General features: G+C 40.6%; 2 protein-coding genes across 5 annotated transcripts in view; both read left to right on the top strand.

The window, feature by feature from the left end:
• Positions 1-8299, top strand: part of stard9 (StAR-related lipid transfer (START) domain containing 9) — a 43842-nt gene extending 35543 nt beyond the window's left edge. Inside the window, exons 23-33 of one of the 3 annotated variants that reach the window (XM_040136654.1) lie at positions 107-310; positions 466-649; positions 1107-1253; positions 1449-1608; positions 1847-2013; positions 2189-2253; positions 2492-2694; positions 4041-4120; positions 4567-4725; positions 5707-5838; positions 7932-8299. In XM_040136654.1, the coding sequence (XP_039992588.1) occupies positions 107-310; positions 466-649; positions 1107-1253; positions 1449-1608; positions 1847-2013; positions 2189-2253; positions 2492-2694; positions 4041-4120; positions 4567-4725; positions 5707-5808 (1471 nt within the window). In that variant the 3' untranslated portion in view covers positions 5809-5838; positions 7932-8299. Of the gene's footprint in view, positions 1-106; positions 311-465; positions 650-1106; positions 1254-1448; positions 1609-1846; positions 2014-2188; positions 2254-2491; positions 2695-4040; positions 4121-4566; positions 4726-5706 lie in introns of all 3 variants that reach the window. The other 2 variants (XM_040136655.1, XM_040136653.1) reach the window with 2 other exon arrangements.
• A 1223-nt stretch (positions 8300-9522) lies between these two features.
• The window catches only part of sptb (spectrin, beta, erythrocytic), a 44643-nt gene continuing 36100 nt past the window's right edge, over positions 9523-18065 (top strand). The window contains exons 1-2 of one of the 2 annotated variants that reach the window (XM_040136683.1): positions 9523-9739; positions 16481-16753. In XM_040136683.1, the coding sequence (XP_039992617.1) occupies positions 16606-16753 (148 nt within the window). In that variant the 5' untranslated portion in view covers positions 9523-9739; positions 16481-16605. Of the gene's footprint in view, positions 9740-13521; positions 13542-16480; positions 16754-18065 lie in introns of those variants that run through there. The other variant, XM_040136684.1, reaches the window with a different exon arrangement.

Genomic DNA, 18065 nt, shown 5'->3' with positions numbered 1-18065 from the left:
CTTAGATTGTTACAGAAGTTACCTAAATGTATTGTAAAATTGACTAAAAGCCTCCTCTCTTCTAGTTTTATTATATTTTCTATCTTTGTGACCCTTTTCCCCTCAGACACCGTAGGAGTATTGAGGGTTTGAGGCAGGAGAGGGAGGAGCGGCTCCAGACTTACCGGAGAGCTCGTAGTCTGAGTCCCAGCAAACATCCTCGCTCCTCTCCTCAAGAGGCTGCTTCATCCTCCAAGGTGTCTGCCATTATGCCCAGTCGCTGTAAAGAGTACCTGCAACAGCTCCGCCAAGAGGTGATAGATAGCACCAGGTAAGACACTGGTTCTACCAAAAATAAAATCAAAGCACAATAGCCACTTGAGCCTTAAATTTGATACATAAATATTTCTAAATTTATTGTATAAAATATATAATATCTACAGAAACATTTTTTACTGAGTTTCTACTGAATTATTTATATGACAGAATACAAAAACCTCCAAGAGGAGAGGGCCGGTATCCGTCTGATATTGAGCAGTTGTTGCGTGACTATGGCCGAGCCCGGGAAGAGGCCAGGACAGAGATTGCCAAGGCACGAGAACGTCTGCGAGAGAGGACTGAGCAGGAGAAGAGGAGGCTTCAGCAGCAGGCTCTGTCTCAGGAAGTAAAGGTTAGTTTGGGTGTCATTGCAGTATCATAATTATTCCCTCCAAGTGTCACAACACTTAAAATCAGACAAAACTTTTAGTTCAGACCAGTGTCAGAGAGAACAATTAATTATTTGTGAGTTTCAGTAGATCAACTAATTGATAAATTGACACATTTTTTTGGCTTTAGATAGGTTTGATAAATTATCAATTACAGAAAATGTTTGTATTTTTTTTCTATTTTTCATCTGTCCTGTGATTATATAGGATTTCAACTCATTTGCCAATAAATGAGGTTAAAATAAACCACAACAGTTTTTGCAAACACAAATTGGCATGTGTTTGTCATGAGTTTAATTATGTTGACGTTAAGGAAGAATGGTTAATAAAATATATTGTTAGTGGATCTTTAGGGACTAATTAATGACATTCCAGTATTGCAAATAATTTCACTGGTATCTCCATCTGTGTGTCGGGCAGGATGACCTGAGGCATCGGACAAGGATCAGTAACAGCACCTTGTGCACTGGATCTAGCTTGAGTCTTTCTTCTGGACCCACATCAGGGTACAACAGTGGCAACACAGTCCAACTACAACACAGTAACAGACCAGTTCTGACTGGACAGGTTGGTACACTAATGTAACATGTTATGGCACATTTGAAATACTTGAAATGTAAGAACTTAAAATTGAAAATCCAAGAATGGAAAGAGAATGTTTTGGATGACTTTTACACTGTGAATAGCTCACCTTTATGTATTTTTTTTCTTGTTCTTTTTGAAATAGCAATACAGGCCAATTGTATGAATGTTTTTGTTCAGAGTACAGGGTTTCAGAGTAAAGGGCTGAAGGTCAGGACACGTCCTCCTGTATGTGGTCCTCAAAGTGTGAAGACACAGAGAGTCTGGCTGTCTGCCCAGGGTAAGGACTGGACAGTGACTCACAAAACCCAAACAGACGTGGGCAAAACAATCATCAAAAGTATGATCAAATTTTCTGTAATAAAAAATGCTCAAATACAAAGAATCAAATACAAAGAATTTACTATACATGGTATAGAAGCAAATAGTATACTCTAGAAATATAGTATATTATTCCAGATAACTTTGAAAATAGTTTCCGAAGTAATTTTTCCCAGGTCTGTCAATGGTTTGTCCCTTAATCCCCCTCTACATTCTCTGTATCTAAATTACCTGCTAACATCCATGTGTCTTTTTAGATGTCCGCCTTGAACCTTCTGTCACCGGGTTTGAGCCCCTCATTACCTCATCTCCATCACCCCCCACTTGTGCACGTCAACGCACCGCCTCCCTTGGCTCCTCCTCCTCCATATCCACAACCTATCAGGATATCACATCCACTCTCCTTGGGAGAGCTCTAGCTGAGGTAATACTGACCTGAGTTCAGAGTTAACCTTAGAAGACCTGTAAAAGACCCAACATCCAGCCATGGCGTTAAAGATTACCATTACCAAGTGTTCATCATAAAGATTCTCCTTGTCCGTAAGCTTCTCTTTGAAACATTTGTATCGGGTTTGATAGTAACGTTTTTTTCTCCACAGGTACGACTAGCTTGCGCCGGAGACTTGAGCAACCTGGTGATGGGCAAGGTCATGGCAGGCTGGAGGTGAATTCAGTCAACTCATCCAAAACATATGATCTGTTTTCCTTTTAATCCCCAACCATGAGATCTGTCAGATAACTATTCCTCCATCAATCCTCTATATTAAAATCTGTCTATTTAGGACTTTCTCTTAGTCTACTTAATATAAGAATATACAACTGCACAAAAAGGGTTTATTTCCATCCCTCAAAATTGCAATTATCATTCAATTTGCTGATGTATCATGATTGTGTTTATTTAGGTACCAAGGAGAAGAACGAGGTATCCAGGCTTACTATAAGCCCTCCTCCAGCCTGTCTGTCCATGGTTTCTTGGGCGCTGGGGAGCTGGACAGACCCCTGGACAGCCTGTGGAGCACTATCTGCCAGCTGTCCAAGAGCCACGTGTATAATCAGTCAGTTCGCTCTGTCTGGACACGACCACTAGATGACAGCACTCAGCTGGGTGGGTTAACATCTCTGATTGTCTATATTTTCACTTGGTTTGGAGAAATTGTCGTAGTTAATACCAGTTTCGGAACGTAACGTTAAGAATGTAACTAAAGAACTATACTTAAGTACAAAATTGAAGTACTTTTGTACTCTACTCAACTATTTCCATTATACTACTACTCTACTACAATTCAGAGAGAAATATTGGACTTTTAATACACTACATTTACCTGACAGATATAATTACTAGCTGTTCAAATCAAGATTTTATTTCAAAAAACACGAACATCTTGAACATATAATGCATTTCGTGGATTAAACTGCCCTTTCATTTTTTATCTATAAAAGAATTAAAATGATCTCAGTCTAAACCAACTTCAAAAGGAAATGCTACTTACAGGTCAATGCATTATTAGTAATAATACTAATTTATAATATAATATATAATAGTTTAACATCACAAGCTAAATTTTTCAGCATTGAGTAGTTTTGATACTTTTAGGTACATTTTGCTGATCATACTTGTATACTATTAGTTTAACTGAGGTAAAGGATCTGGATACTCCTCCACAACTGTTTGCTACAATGTTAGATGATACATGTGGAAAAATGCTGCAGGCAAAATTTCTGACATCCCAGATGATAGTTGTAGTCAAATGCCGGTTAACATGAGACATCATCTGCCGTGAAATTACTAGTGTATGAGGTACTGATGAATACTAGTAATTTGTAAGGTGATCTTCTGTAATGGAAGAGTTTACCATGCAAACATATTTGTGTTTTTGTAAGAATACAAATATAGAAAAATATAAAAAAAAAAATATAGATTTTTGTCTTTGCTGCAAAAGTGTTTATATTTGTGTAAGGCATTAATGGACCCTGCCTATGTATTCACTTAAAATTATGCATCTGCAGCCATTATCTATCTTCAGCACAGCACAGTACAGAGCGTCATTCATTACTGATAAATATATTCCATTGAAAGACCAACTCAATTTTCACACCTGCAGTATGTTGCATTTAATACCTTTGCAACATCATTGGACCTCTCTTATTTCATCTATTCTGCTCTTTTAAAATCTTTCAGACTTTCACCAAAGTTTGTTTTGTCTATTACTTTGTTTCTACACACAGATGTAGAGTTTATTATATTAATTCATCATATCATGTTATAAATACTTTAAATTCTTTGCCTTTTTTTTTTTTTTGCTGACTGTGAAAGTGATGAGAAGGTTGCTCTCCATCCTTCTTATGCATTAAAGTTATGTGCCATTGACTCAGTTCCTTTATATTTTCTTTTATTACCATGTTTTTATATCAACCATTTTTGACAAATTCTCTCTCTGTATTTCTGTTTAGTCTACATACTAACAGATCCATCCACCTGCCACCTAAGCCAGCCGCGGGACTTCTGCTGCATCAGCACCGAGTCCAAACAGGTAAGCACAGCTGCAAAATCACCTAGCCGGTGCTGATGATGACTGCTAGTCGCCCTTGTGTCAGATCCAGTAAGCATTTGCAGTGTAGTTAAACACAAAATCATGCCTTAGTATGAGGGAGGAAGGTCCGTTAGCTGTCATTAGCATGCCGTGAAGCCAGGATCGTACAGTGCTGCTTTAAGACCAGTTTGACAGCAAACAGTGTGGCATGAGGTTTTTCATCCACACAATGTAGAACATGATATTTAGATACTACTCATGCTCACAGAAACAACACCAAGCATAAATAACACGGACCCAGCGGCAGTGGGTGTGGAAGAAACCGTGTCAGCTGTTGGTTATCATTTGGATGTCAGTGTACAGTTGCCTCTTGGCTAATCAAAAGGCTGTGCTGCCTGTTCTTTTTTTGTTTTTTTTCTCTCTCTCTCTCTCTCTCTCTGCCTCAGGGAGGCCTGTGCGTGTTGGCAATGCAGTCAGTGTTTGAGGAGTCTCTGCCTCGTCCCAGCGTGGATGCTGTACGAGGGGAAATGATGCCCAGTTGTTGGGTCCTTCAGCCAATTAGACGTAGTGGAAAAGAAGTCACCAGAGTCATCTACCTGCTGCAGGTGAGATACTGTTGCTATAAACTAATCGGCCGGCTGATATATGTGTTGTGCTCGCCAGCAACACCGCCAGATTTTAATTGCCAACAGCAGCACAGATGTTTTGATCGTGGACAGCAAAAGCCCCCTCTGGTGGATGAAAGTAGTCTGTGTTGATGTGGAAATTATTCAGTCTCAAAACGTGTTTTTTCTACGCAGGCTTTGGGGAAGAAAACAACATTAATGGACCACTTCTCTCCAACCGCCGCGATAAAAATGTCGAAGTGGTGTGAAGGATATAAACCCAGCCAGCATTACCTAGTAGTTTAATTATAAACCCATGATTTCTTGCATTGTAATGAGTTCAGACATTACTTTAAAATAAATGGAAACTGGAGTGCCCAACTAGCACATTGCAGGCAGTTGTCCAACATGAATTTGCTTCACCATAAATGGTGACTTCATGGTGCACTGTTGGCAGGCTGCTTGATGTTAGTGAAACTGACTTGTATGTAATGTAATTTTATGTAGATTTCAGTTCCCGTTTTTTTATTTCAGAGTTGAAGCTAATTGTTTGAGCATCTGAACCCCAGGAATATTAGCAGCTGCTAAGGCAGAACCTAATGGGGTTGGAATAAAATAAACTAATAAGCAAATGAACAACAGTACAGCTGTAAGTGGGGTTTTGGTGATGTGACGTCTAGCCATCTATTAAAACTGGACCAAACTTGGTTGAGTAGTAAAAGTTTTTCGATTACAACGTATATTTTAATTTTATTTTGATGACTATATTTTCAACATGTCACAGGATCTCCTTGACACGTTTTTTGCCAAAAGCAATTAAAAACTGAAAGCTTTTACATACAACACTGACTTACTGCGCGGACTCACAGTAGAGATTTGTCTACTTCCGACTTCTGATCCAGATTCATCCATTTGAATAATGGTTGGAAGTTGAGACTGTATCTGAATGATTTGTAACTGAGCCTTTCTCATCTCCCTAAGGTGGACCTAGGAACTCCCTCCTTTCCTGCTCGACTCTTGAACACTGTTGCCAGAAGACAGGCTGCTGTCATCGCTGATCTGGACGTTTTCCTCGCTTCGTAAATCCACCGGACAAATGAAGACACATTAGCAGTGAGCACTTAGACTGAACTCTCTCCAGCATGGAGTTAGTCTGTCTTTAGAATTTGCACCCGAGATTTATTTACTTGACTTTTTATATTTCAAGAGCACTGTTATATACTGATTCCCAGTTACAAAGTTGAAGCAGCTTTTTTCTGTATGAAGGTATTTTTTATAATATATTGAAACTGTATTTTTATATTTGTACATGGATGCTTTTAACAATCATAAACCTGTTTTACCAAAGATTGATTAGAAGTCTAAGGAAATGATTTTGCGTGGAACATTTAGTGTATTGCATTTAGGTCTAGACAGACTCATTGATTCATTCATTTGATTCATTTGATGCAATAGCTTCATAATTCTGTTATAACCTGATAAGTTCCAGCCATTTAGCTTCCTTAATGCCTGTTAGCAATATTGTCTCTTTTGATTCTTACTACAACGTAATGTGGAAAGCAAAATATGTTAAAGTCAAGGTCAACATCACAGCCAGAGAGAACATTTAAATTGAAGTTTAAGAGTCGGTCAATGGATAATTGTGATGTCGTGATGTATATTTACTACGCAAGTGTTCCCCAAGTGTGCACTTTTTATCAATCTATGATAGATAGATGCAGCCAGATTTATAGTTACAAGGACATGTCAGTACACCTGAGATTAAAACCATAGACAGAAGGCAGCATCACTTTGTACCAGATCTGGGTTCAAGCCCTTTTTGCAAATACTTGCTTTATTTTAACCTGTTTACTGAGAAGTTGAGAGACATTTGCCAGATATGAAAGCTGGAACACTGAGACATATTCACAAGGGAAAGTATTAGTTGAATTTCTTTTTTTTTTTTTTTTTTTATATGAAAAAATTAAAACCTGAATTGTCCTGACGGGTTGAACCACATTGAAACATATGAAGGTAATATTTGCAAATGTTTTTCAGCCCTAATTTGCTACTATACATGCATACATTTCCCCAGGCACTGTTAATTTTAACCACTCAAGGACCTTCATTCTGCAGAAAATGAACTTCAGATGTCCCTCATCAGTTTTTCAGCAAAAGGTGAAAGGTAAGGGACTGTAGAAAAACTATTAGGGAAGAGAGGGGGTTAGAAAAATGGCAAGGTACAGTCATTTGAATTTTGCCTGAAGGTGGGCTAGTCCTGTAGTCTTACTTTTTTGGAGAGAGCAGTGGAACGTCGTTAATTTTTCTCGTTTTAAATTTATATTTTTATATTAGCCTCTTGTTATGAACCATGGTTCATTAAGGTGCAGAGTTTTGTCTCTATCAGTGTTTTATCATTTATATGCATTTGATGGCACACATTAGAAGTTGCGTTATATTATTTTGACATGTTGCAGTTTTTTTTTTTTTTTTTTGTACGTACCTTGCTTTTTGAGAAAATGATATATAAGGTTCGGCCTATCTCACTACCCGAATAATTTTCGTACAGTCCCTAATCTATGTATTTGATAGTAAGGTATTGTACTGAGGGAATGCGAATAATTATTTATTTAGTCGTAGGACGTTATTTGTGAAATGTTTATCTGTATGACACTGCAAATTTTAACCACTTTGCAGCTCTCTCTCTCTCTGTCTCTCGCTCGCTCAGCAGAAAATCTAATCTAAAACAGTTTTGTAGCAAAACATTGAGAGGATGAGTTGGAAAGTCAGGAACCGTTTGGATTTAAAAAGTCGAAGGACAAGTAGACAGATCAACTTTAAACCAAAGGACACAGGTTCAAGCCCGAGTGTCGGCAAACGTGGCATGCTGAAGTGTCCTTGAGCAAGACACTGAAGTCACTCACCAGCTCCGGAGATGATGCTCTGCATCTGACCCAGACTTCTGACCTCCCGTTTTTCATTAGTACTCTATGGTACCCCAAATCTGCATAAGCTGAGTTTTAAGGGCTTTTGTTCTCACCTGTTTCTGATGTCTGTTGTATTTATTTTGATCCTCCTGCCTTCTGTTTGAAATGCTGTTGAATGTGTCTTATAGTTGTCTTTTATGAGCGAAGCGCTGTGCTGTGTTTGCAGCCGCTTGCACAAAACTGTTTATGCCTTTTGTCAATGTTACATTTTAAAAAGTGATTTTGTTTTTGTTCGTACAGTGTTGAAACTATGCAGAGGCAGTCAAAGCTGGGTGAGCTGTACCCAGATATGAAGCCATATCATTTACAGTAGGTGAAGGTTCAGGACTGTTTTGGCACTCAGTTTGTGACTAAAGGCGTTCCCGGGGGAACCAAAGAGAAAGAGACAAAAATACTGAAGACAGAGTGATGGAACGCAAAGACAACTTTTGTATTGATTTCTTTTGTGTGTGTATCTATATGTTTTCAAGTGCTCATTCATTGTGTAAAAAGCATTATTTATGTTTTGACAATGTGTTGTAAATGTATTTTATTATAAACACTATTCTTCCTGTTGCTAATGTGATGTTATCTGACCCATGTGTTTGGCCATTTTTTTTTATTTTTATGAATGCAATACATAATTTTAAGTGAAGTGTTGTTTTCCCATTTTTTTGGACTTTTTAATCACCTTGTTTATGCGAAGGCCTGATACCGGAGTTGATCAGACTCTTTAATCATCTGCAGTAGCCAGTGTTGCATTGCAAGTCTTGGTAAGACTGAGTATCGAACCTTAGTATCAGAATGGATCAAAATCTATCCAGATGTGTCAAAGACTGTCAAGTAGCAGAAGCTGGCAGAGAATGTTGTAGTTTACTTGCTCTTTGATAGACAGTTAGGGATTTTAATAATAATTTCAGACTATTTAATTCAAGCAAAGTTCTTGTACGGCAGCATGTTTTTATAAAATAATCAGCATTTAGGAAGTTTGGCTTTTTTGTTGTTGTTAAAATGCAGAAAACTGTTTTGCAGAATGATATTTTAATATCTCTCAAAGCAAGTATCTTTTTGGTTTTAGAAATGAAAATCTTTTACTGTATCAGCGCTATTATCCAACAGTGCCAGACGATACCCAGCCCTAGGTCCAGGTGGTCTACCCTTTCAGCAACATTTAGTTTCAGCTGGTTTAAACTTAATACAGACTGCAACTCCCTTATGGTACCTTTTTGGTAACTTCTAAAACTATTTTGAAATGATATAGATTCAAACTGAAATTATAGAGAAACGTGTAGTGCTAAATATTTTTAAAACATATGAAATGTAGTGATGTGATGTCCCTTGTTTCTAATCCAAATTATGCTTGACAGAAGAATTTCTTTGAGTCAAGTGTTATTTTAAAAATGTCCTTGTATCTCCTTGCGACGACATTACAGTGTGTTTATAAATAGTATACCCAATGCTTATGCTTAGAGCTGCTAACCAGGGAAGTTAAAGTGAAGTGTTACAAGTGGTGTTTCTCGCATTGTATGTCACGTTGCCTGACAGGTGTTTTCTCCCTGGCAGTAACTGATGGACATCCCTTCGTACGGTGCGGACTTGTCTCCATGTCCCGACCCGCAGTGGCAGCAGTGGAGGTGACACTTCTGAGAGGATTTCGGTGGGTGGTGGTTGTGTGCGCGATTAGAGTCCGGCCCGGGGTGGGGTGGAGCGGAGTTGAGGGGTGGGTGGGGGGTGTCACACAGGAGATCAGAAGTGTCTCTGCCATTTAGAGTCACCAGCTCTTGTCAGGAATGTGCGTCCCCTGCGCGCCCAGATCATGTACTGGATGCGCCCACTTTATTTTTAACCCGGCAGGGTGGGTCAGTCGCTGGCTTTCGGGAATGACCGTGGAGCGCGCGGCGCTTTCAGCCCCTTTCCCTCGTCCCCCGTGCAGGACCGTGCCCTTCTCGCGCCGCGGAGACCTCCGTCCGCTCTGACCAGGACAGCGCCGCTTCAATGGGATTATAATTGGTTTGCTGGCAGGCAGAAGGCTCAAGATAAACACTTTGGGACACGACAACATCCAGAAGGCAAGTAAGGGTAAATTGAAGGCAGGGCTAATGCGCCATTGTTGGACCAAGTTATTGATCTTTGGCCAAATAGTTGCTGTTACCGGTCACGGAACGGTGCTCGTTCCACGCATCCTGCTATCGTTTAAGGTTGTTTGCAGTTGAGTTGCAAGTTTCCTCCGGCCCACCTGTTGGACCGGGCTGCCATGTCAAATAAATGACGTCGATTTAAAAGCTGGGGGAGTCGTCGTTCAAACGAATGCGCCCCGTTATCCAAACGAGCCACCGTGTGTTTGCGTGAAACGGCCCCTTTGCCAGCTCGCGGGGTTTATCAGTTTCGCTATCTTTTACCGTAGGGAGGCCGCGCGGAGGCGCGTCGGCGAAAGTTGCGCGCAATGACGCCACTGCGCTTGTTTGCGTGTGGACAAGTGCGCCAACCGAAAGTTGCTCCTCTCGTCAGCCGGTGGCGGAGGAAGGATTCCGATTCTCCACTTAACCCAAAGTGGTGGAAGGGCAATATAAAAATACTCAATGTCACTTAAGTGAAAGCATTTTTTACCAAACTGTTTTTACAATCAAAGGTAAAAGTATTAACACCCTATCAGTGTCAAACTCATAGGGTGTTAATATAAAATAAATATATATTATTTTGTTGGATTATTATTATTGATTAATGGGTAAATAACATATTTATTGTTGAAGCTGGTGAAGGTGGAGCTACGTTTAACCATTTTTATATACCTTTGGGATGGTTTAATATATAGAAAAACATAATTTATCAGCTCGTCATATGTTTTGCATGTAAAAATCTTAATCTGTAAAGTAGGTAGAAAGTAAAACTGTCAAATAAATTTGGAGTAAAAAAGTAAATATAAAAAAAGTATTTTGGGGAAATATTGTCATTTCCCTCTGAAGTGTAGAGTAAAAGTAGCCCGCAAGAGTGAAGTGGAAATACTCAGGTGAAGTACCTCAAATTTGTTCTTTGGTACAGTACTTGAGTACATGTACATAGTTACATTCCACCGCTTATGTTAATCTAAACCACAGTGCTTTACACAAATTGCAGTTTTTCTCTCTTTCTCTCTCTTAAAGCGCTTAACATTGCATGTTCCACCCTTGATCGAAAACGGTGCGCTGGCTGTTGAATAGCCCCAGAAATGAAAAGGTCCCTGCTCATAACAGACGTTCCCCCTTTATTCCCCTTAAAAGGACAAGTGTGAGCGTGTCGCCGTGTCTGGATGAGCTGGGACTTTTGTCTAAACACACTCCAGGGATAGTTTACTATCCTTTCTCTCACAAGATCAGGCTTAGCGTTGATGCAGTCAAAACACTATTGACCCCAACAAAGGAAGTTTTCTCACAGCTTGTTTACATAATCGGTGGACATTATGGGTGATGCCGAACAGCTTCTGCATAGCTTGTCTAAATTCATGAGGAATAGTTAGTTTGGTGTTGATTTTGATTCTCCTTCTCTCCTTCCATATTGATGTCTTGTGTTTATGCCTCAGATGTACTGTCTGCTGGACCACAGGCCTTCCCCTCCTCAGTCCAGTTGCTGCTGTTGCTGCTACAGTTTCTCACACACACACACACACACACACTGTAGGTCAAACATCTTGACCACACCCGTCTCTTATTTCATCCTCTCCATCTGACTCCATGCTAATCAGAGTAATGTGCTAGAAATGTGTTGCGCAGCTCAGAGTGCATTACAGGCATCAACAAGGAGTTGTACTCACAGCTGGGAGCAACGGTCGCCAGGGTTATTATTCATCTCAGGTGCTGATTGGATGTTTGAGATTGTGCATGTTTGTTTATTATGTAGTTTTGAAGTAACAACAAAGGGGGGGAAATGGGTGCAGGCATTAAAATCAGAAGCAGGAGGGGTCGTCATCAAAGTTTTTTTTTTTTTTTTCCACACATCATGAACAAGGCATTGAGAGTAAAAATCTCATTCACACCTTTTAAAAATTCTTCCAAGGGCTCCAAAGGCAATTATGTGGAGAGCTGCATCCACAGAAATCAAAATACACGTGGCATCATTGTAATTTCCAGTAAAAAGAAATGTTATGTTTTTTTCCCCCTGCTAAGGTCATGCAACACTTGGATATCTGGAGAAATCCCACCTGACATTTTTATCATCCGTCCTGGCATTTTACTGCTTTTGAGAAATTATCAAGTACGTCTTCCTCATCAGTTCACAACCTGCAGCTATAAAAAGGTTTATATTCACCATCTGTATCAACCTCCGTATTAAATTATTCCAAATACTTCACAATGGTAACACTCATAATGTGACTTATAATGCAATTACATAATTTATGTGTCAGTGATGTTAGCTCTGCGAAACTTGGACTCATCTAAACAAGTGCTGAACACTAAATTTGTATCAAGTAGTCGATTGCCAGGAAATGAATCTGCAACAATGATCATTACTGATTACTCGTTTAGGTCATTCATGAAGGAATGATGCAGAACATTTGCTGCTTTTCTCTATTTTATATCATTGTAAATTGAAGACCTTTGGGTTTTGGACAGTTATTTGGAAAGAACACGCAATTTTGGCTCTAGGAACGTGCATTCGTCATTTTTCCTTTTCTTTTTAGCCATGTTAGCTGTCAGTCCACCGCTTTGGTCCACACTGCAATAGCGCAGCACCCATCAGATGAAACGGGTGCTGAAATATCCCAACATCTACTGGATGGATTGGCATAAAATTTGGTACAGACATTCATGACTCGCAGACGATGACTCCTAACGACTTTGGTGATCCTCGGACCTTTCATCTAGGAACGCCATCAGCTTGAAATTTAAATTTGTCCAATACTTCAAAAACTGAAATTCCCCTCAGCCTCAACTGTAGTTTGTGTTTAATGCTAATTAATGAATTGCAATGCAAATAACATTGTCATTGTGAGCAGCTTAGCATGTTATCGTTTGGCAACCTAGCAGAGGCCGCTAGCATGACTGTAGACTCTTAGTCTTGTTTTACATTATACTAAATGGTTAGTAGAGTAATCGTGAAAAGAATTTAAACGTTAATTCGTAATGAAAGCAGTTATTAGCTGATATAATGGAAACTGTAGTTTTCAGTTACGATTTAGGGGTCTGCATCTGTACCAAACATTCGGCTACAGTATAATGACCGACACCTCACAGCTACAGTCCTGTGCTGTTTCAGCCCACTGATATCCTCATTCAGCACTTTATGTCAGTGACAGCATCTTATTTGGGATTTTTTGGTTGTGTATTGCCCATCATAGAGACGTAGAGCTGACAGGGTGACCTACTGCGAGTGAGCAGGTATGTAAGAGTGCTGCCTCTTGCTCAAGGACACCACAAGAGGATACTTTGCTGTTGACAGACACGCAGTTGCTGTGGCAGGCGGTGAACTCGTGACCTTTCTGTCACAGGACTGTCTATAAGCAGGAGGCCAGCTTGTCTTTATACAGCTCTAAATGGAGCCTGCTACAGTATCACTGAGTATACACGCCCCAGCTCACGCACTTCATTTACTGCGGTCTGTGTTTGGCAGCTAATTTGAGACACGCTTAAAGCCTTACAGGTTTTGTATACAGCTGACGGTTTGCGGAGACGGGCTTGTGCAGCATGAGTGTGTTGTGCAGTAGTTCGGTCCGGGTTGTGTGTGAGGTGATAAGGGGATCCTCAGCGGTGGGTGGAGCGTCCGCGTGCTGATAACAGCCGTCTGCAGTGGACTGATACTAAGCAGGAGGAGGAGGGACACCTGTAGGATGCCATCATTGTGCATCACTGAGGGCCTCTTCTCTGAATGCACCAGACAAACATCCTCTGTGGTCACACTGTGAGTTCATGCCATGAATTTAGGGGTGGTGGAAAGCAACTAAGTAACGAAGGATGTTACTTTAACTGCATGCCTCAGCAGAGAGTCAGACTCATCAGGCCAGGCTACGTTTTTTTCACTCTTTAACTGTATAGTTCTGGTGAGCCTTCGCCCACCGCAGCCTCAGATCTCGGTTCTTGGCTGACAGGAGTGGAACCCGACATGGTCTTCAGCTGTTGTAGCCCGTCCGCCTCGAGGCTCGACGCGTTGTGCATTCTGAGAAGCTTTTATGCTCACCACGGTTGTAAAGAGTGGTTATCTGAGTTGCTGCAGCCTTTCTTCCAGCTCCAACCAGTCTGGCCTCTCTCCTCTGACCTCTCTCATCAACAAGGCGTGTCTGTCCACAGAACTGCTGCTCCCTGGGTGTTTTTTTTTTTTTTTTTTCGCACCATGCTGAGTAAAAACTCTAGAGACTGTTGTGAGTGAAAATCCCAGGAGATCAGCAGTTTCAGAAATACTCAAGCCAGCCACTGAGATCACATCACACTGCTGCCATATGACTGGCTGATTGGATAATTGTATGAATAAGCAGGCGTATAGGTGTTCCTAAAAAAAAATGCATAGCGAGTGTATTTTGATGATAATTCTTTTCCTCAAGTAAAATTTTGAATACATTTTCTACACTGTGGTATTGCTATTTTTACTTAAGTAAAAGATCAGAGTACTCCTTACCCCACTGTTACTTAGGAACAGTTTTCAGGTACTTGTACTTAAGGTTTTTTGATTTTACTATATACTTCTACTCAAACACATTCAAATGTCAAATACTGAAGTTTTTTGCTCCACTGAATTTCTTCATGAGCTATAGTTACTCTGAAAACGGGGATTTTATATGCAACTAGTGCAGTGCCGGTTCAAAATGTCGGTAGGGGCTGATTGTTTGGCCCGCGTCCAGCTAGCAGCAATCTTGAGAGCATCATCCATTAAAAGATTCCTCCATTTACAGTTAGATAAAGATGATGCACTGTTATAGCTTAAACTACCCAACAGCAAATATAAAGTATAAAAATGGCTGTAATGGTGTTTACATGTCAACAAATCAGTAGTAATACTCCAATATATACATAATGATCTGATACTCTAACTGGGGCTTTTCTGCATAATGAGTACTTTTGACATTTAAGTGCAATTTGTTGGTAATACTTTTGTACTTGAGTGAAATTTCTATTTGCAATTAACGTTGTAGCTGCTTACAGTGGCAAAAATACTCTGTATTTTATATACTGCTTTGTGGTCTAATTTACGGTATAACAATACGTCATATTTTATATGCTCAATATAGGTTTTTAAAATCTGAATCGGCAAAGTAACTAGGGACTACAGCCTAATAAATGTAGTGGATAAAAAGTATGATTCTTCCCTCTCAAATGTGGTGAAGTAGAAGTAAATACTAGCACCTGAAATACTCAGGTAATGTACCTGTAAGTACCCCAGAATTCGGCTCAATAGATTACTTTTGTAACGTGCCGAAACACACACTCGCAGGTTTAAACTACGTGAGCTGCATCGTTCAAAAGAAGGCGGTTTGGTAATGTTCTGCAGTACAGAGGGGTTGCCCTCCCCCCTGTGCGACATGATAAGAGAGCTATGCTGCACCCAGATAGAGCTATCGGAGCGGTTACCCTTCAACCCGCCATTCCATGCAAAGAATACACAGACACGCTGCAGGGTGACAGTTGAGCAAAGTGACACACACAAAATGGAGATTATAAGTGGCATAAGAGTTTGTGGGGCCAGCTTGACGGCCATAATAGGTGAGATTTCTGGCTACAAATATACCTGCGCCACATTAGAGACCAGATAGATTTTCCCAAATTGCCATGATTAAATTCTGGTGCCGGGTAAAGATGCACCTCCTCCCCACTGGGATTGATAAAGGGTAACTTAACTCCCAAATAAAAACTAAACTGCTGTCAGATAATGCTCCTGGACTTTCCAATCAGCATCATTTTCCTGTTTTGTCCCTACAGTATGATTATTTTCAATGTTGATCAATCAGATGATTATTTTATAGATTAATTGATTGTTCCTTATTTGTAAAACATCAAAAAAAAAAAAAAAAAAAAAAACTGTGAAAAATGTCCTTCACAGTGTCTTTAAGGTAATGCCATCCAAGGGCTTGTTTTTTTTTTTTTTTTTGGCAACCAACAGCCCCAAACCAAAAGATACTCAGTTTACTATGAGGCAGGACGAGGAACAGCAGCAAATTCTCACAGTTGCTCAGCTGGAAGTTCAGACAGTTTTGCTTGAAAATGACCAAAACAATAAATGAAATATCAAAATAGTTGCCATTTAATTCTCTGTACTTAAAACTCCCTGCAGACCTGTTTCAAGACGCATGCTGTAAATACTCTGCTTGAAGTAATAATTTTTGTCTTTCCACAAAAAAATGTACCTTGTTTGAATTCTTAAAATTAGACCTAATCCTCCTAGGTCATCAAAAATTCAGAATCTGTGAATATGCAAATGTTTTCAGCATATGTGTGGTGGAGTTTTCACATTTCCACATCGCGCTTGTGTAAGTTGTACATTGGACCCTTGTGATGTCACAAATTCACCCTGTGCGTACACGTCTTGAACTCAGATTGAAGGCGAGCGCAGCGAAACTTTCCCCCTCCAACAGATTCATGTGAAAACAGCCTTTCAAGTGTCAAACTCTGCACATACATCACTTGCACAGCGAGAGTCAAACATCCGAGTGAAATAACAATAAACAAAACACATTTTGAGTGGAAGGGGACTTTAAACTTCCTCGTTCTATGCTAGGTCATACTGATTTCTAATATAATTTTTATTATTAAAGTTGTCTCAGTTTCAGTCTTGTACGTGCTGAACCCCAGTTAATCATCATAATCAATCATAATGACACCTCTACTGTATGTCCTTCCCCTGTGTTTCAGACTACCTCCCGTATTTGAGGTCAACCCTGCCATTTGTTCCCGTCCGCTCATCCCCCTCCTCGCCCAGAGCACCTGAGGACGCCGGCCGCCGTCCCCCAAACCTGCTTGCCACACTGGCCACCGCCATGACTTCCACCACAGACTTTGACCATGCGGAGATCACGCAGCAGTACTGCCACATCAACACCCGCTTTGACCTGTCTGATGAGGAACTAGACAATGACAACAGCTCTGCCAGGCTGTTTGAGCGCTCACGCATCAAAGCCCTCGCAGGTGAGTGCCTGCATAGTAAATAGGCTGTGTCCTGTCCTGTCAGAGGCATTCGTCTGACAGATTTTTGAGATGACAGTGTCTTTTTAAGAGCGTGGGAAGGGCAGAAAGGATAAGCCCTGACGGGTATCACTTTGGGTTTAACTTTGGCAGGATTGAATGGGCTTGAATCGAACACTTTCCTTCACTCAAATTTAGTCCAAAAATTACGAAATCACACTCCAGGCAATCCCTGATTCTGCTTTAAAACTCCCAGCTAGAGGTGCTGCAGGTGTTGTTGTTGTTGTTGTGTGTGTGTGTGTGTGTGCGCGTTTGTGTGTGCATGTTTCTCGTGGCGTAACGCAGCCACAGCAGCTGAGTCCTGATACTGCTCCACACCCTCTGCAAGTAACTGGGATCACTTGCACATTCCCAGAATGTCCCCCATCTGACCGATCTGGACAGCTGCCCTGCCCGTCTGCCTCCCATAGCACAGATCTCTTGCATTTCTGGCTAAGCTGGTAAGCTGTGCCGCACCTGTGGGATGGCTGCCCGGGGTTTTAAAATAGCAGTGTTTCTGCTCTGGAAGGAAGTGTAACAGGGGAGTTGAGGGTCACACGATGTTCATGTCTGTAAAGCTGCAGACACAAGCGAGGTCAGCCACAAGGTGGTAAAACACAAACACTGCTCTCTGGAGAAGGGACTTCTGGGTAGAGCTGGGTTTCAGTTATAATCCTTTGATTCTAGCGCAGATAGGATGCCTGAGTTTTGATACTAACACCAAAACAGTCCCTTTAATGAGGACACTTTTGGAAATATAAATGTGTTTTTTTTTTTTAAATTTAACAATTAACAACTAAGAACTTAGATTGAATCTAATTTAAATGCAGACATATTATCACTTTATAGATTTGATATGGCGAACGTGTTAGAAAACAGTTGCCTATTTACACATCCAGCAGATGCAGAGCAACATTATTCATTCATTTTCTAACCAATAATAAAAATAACTTTATGGAGCATCATGTTAGTTCAGGCTCAGAGCGCTGCTGCATTAGATGAATGGGATCAGCTACTTCATTCATGCTTTACAATTGTTGGCTCAGCCATCAGTTGTTAGGCTACCAGCTGACTGGCACCCTCCAATCGTTGTCTCGCAGGTGTACATGGTGACCTTTATAACCGCCGCAGCTCACCCATCCTTCCAACTTCCAACAATATCTTTAAGTATTTTTAACTTTCCTGAGAACTAGTCTTCATGCATGCTTTTGCATAGGAGGAAGTACTTCTCCTGCAAAGAGCAAGGTCTTTTCCCGCCGGGTCTGACTGTGCAATC

The sequence above is a fragment of the Xiphias gladius genome, chromosome 10 (assembly GCF_016859285.1).
Source record: "Xiphias gladius isolate SHS-SW01 ecotype Sanya breed wild chromosome 10, ASM1685928v1, whole genome shotgun sequence".
Lineage (NCBI taxonomy): Eukaryota > Metazoa > Chordata > Actinopteri > Istiophoriformes > Xiphiidae > Xiphias > Xiphias gladius.
This window is presented reverse-complemented; position numbering and strand designations above follow the sequence as displayed.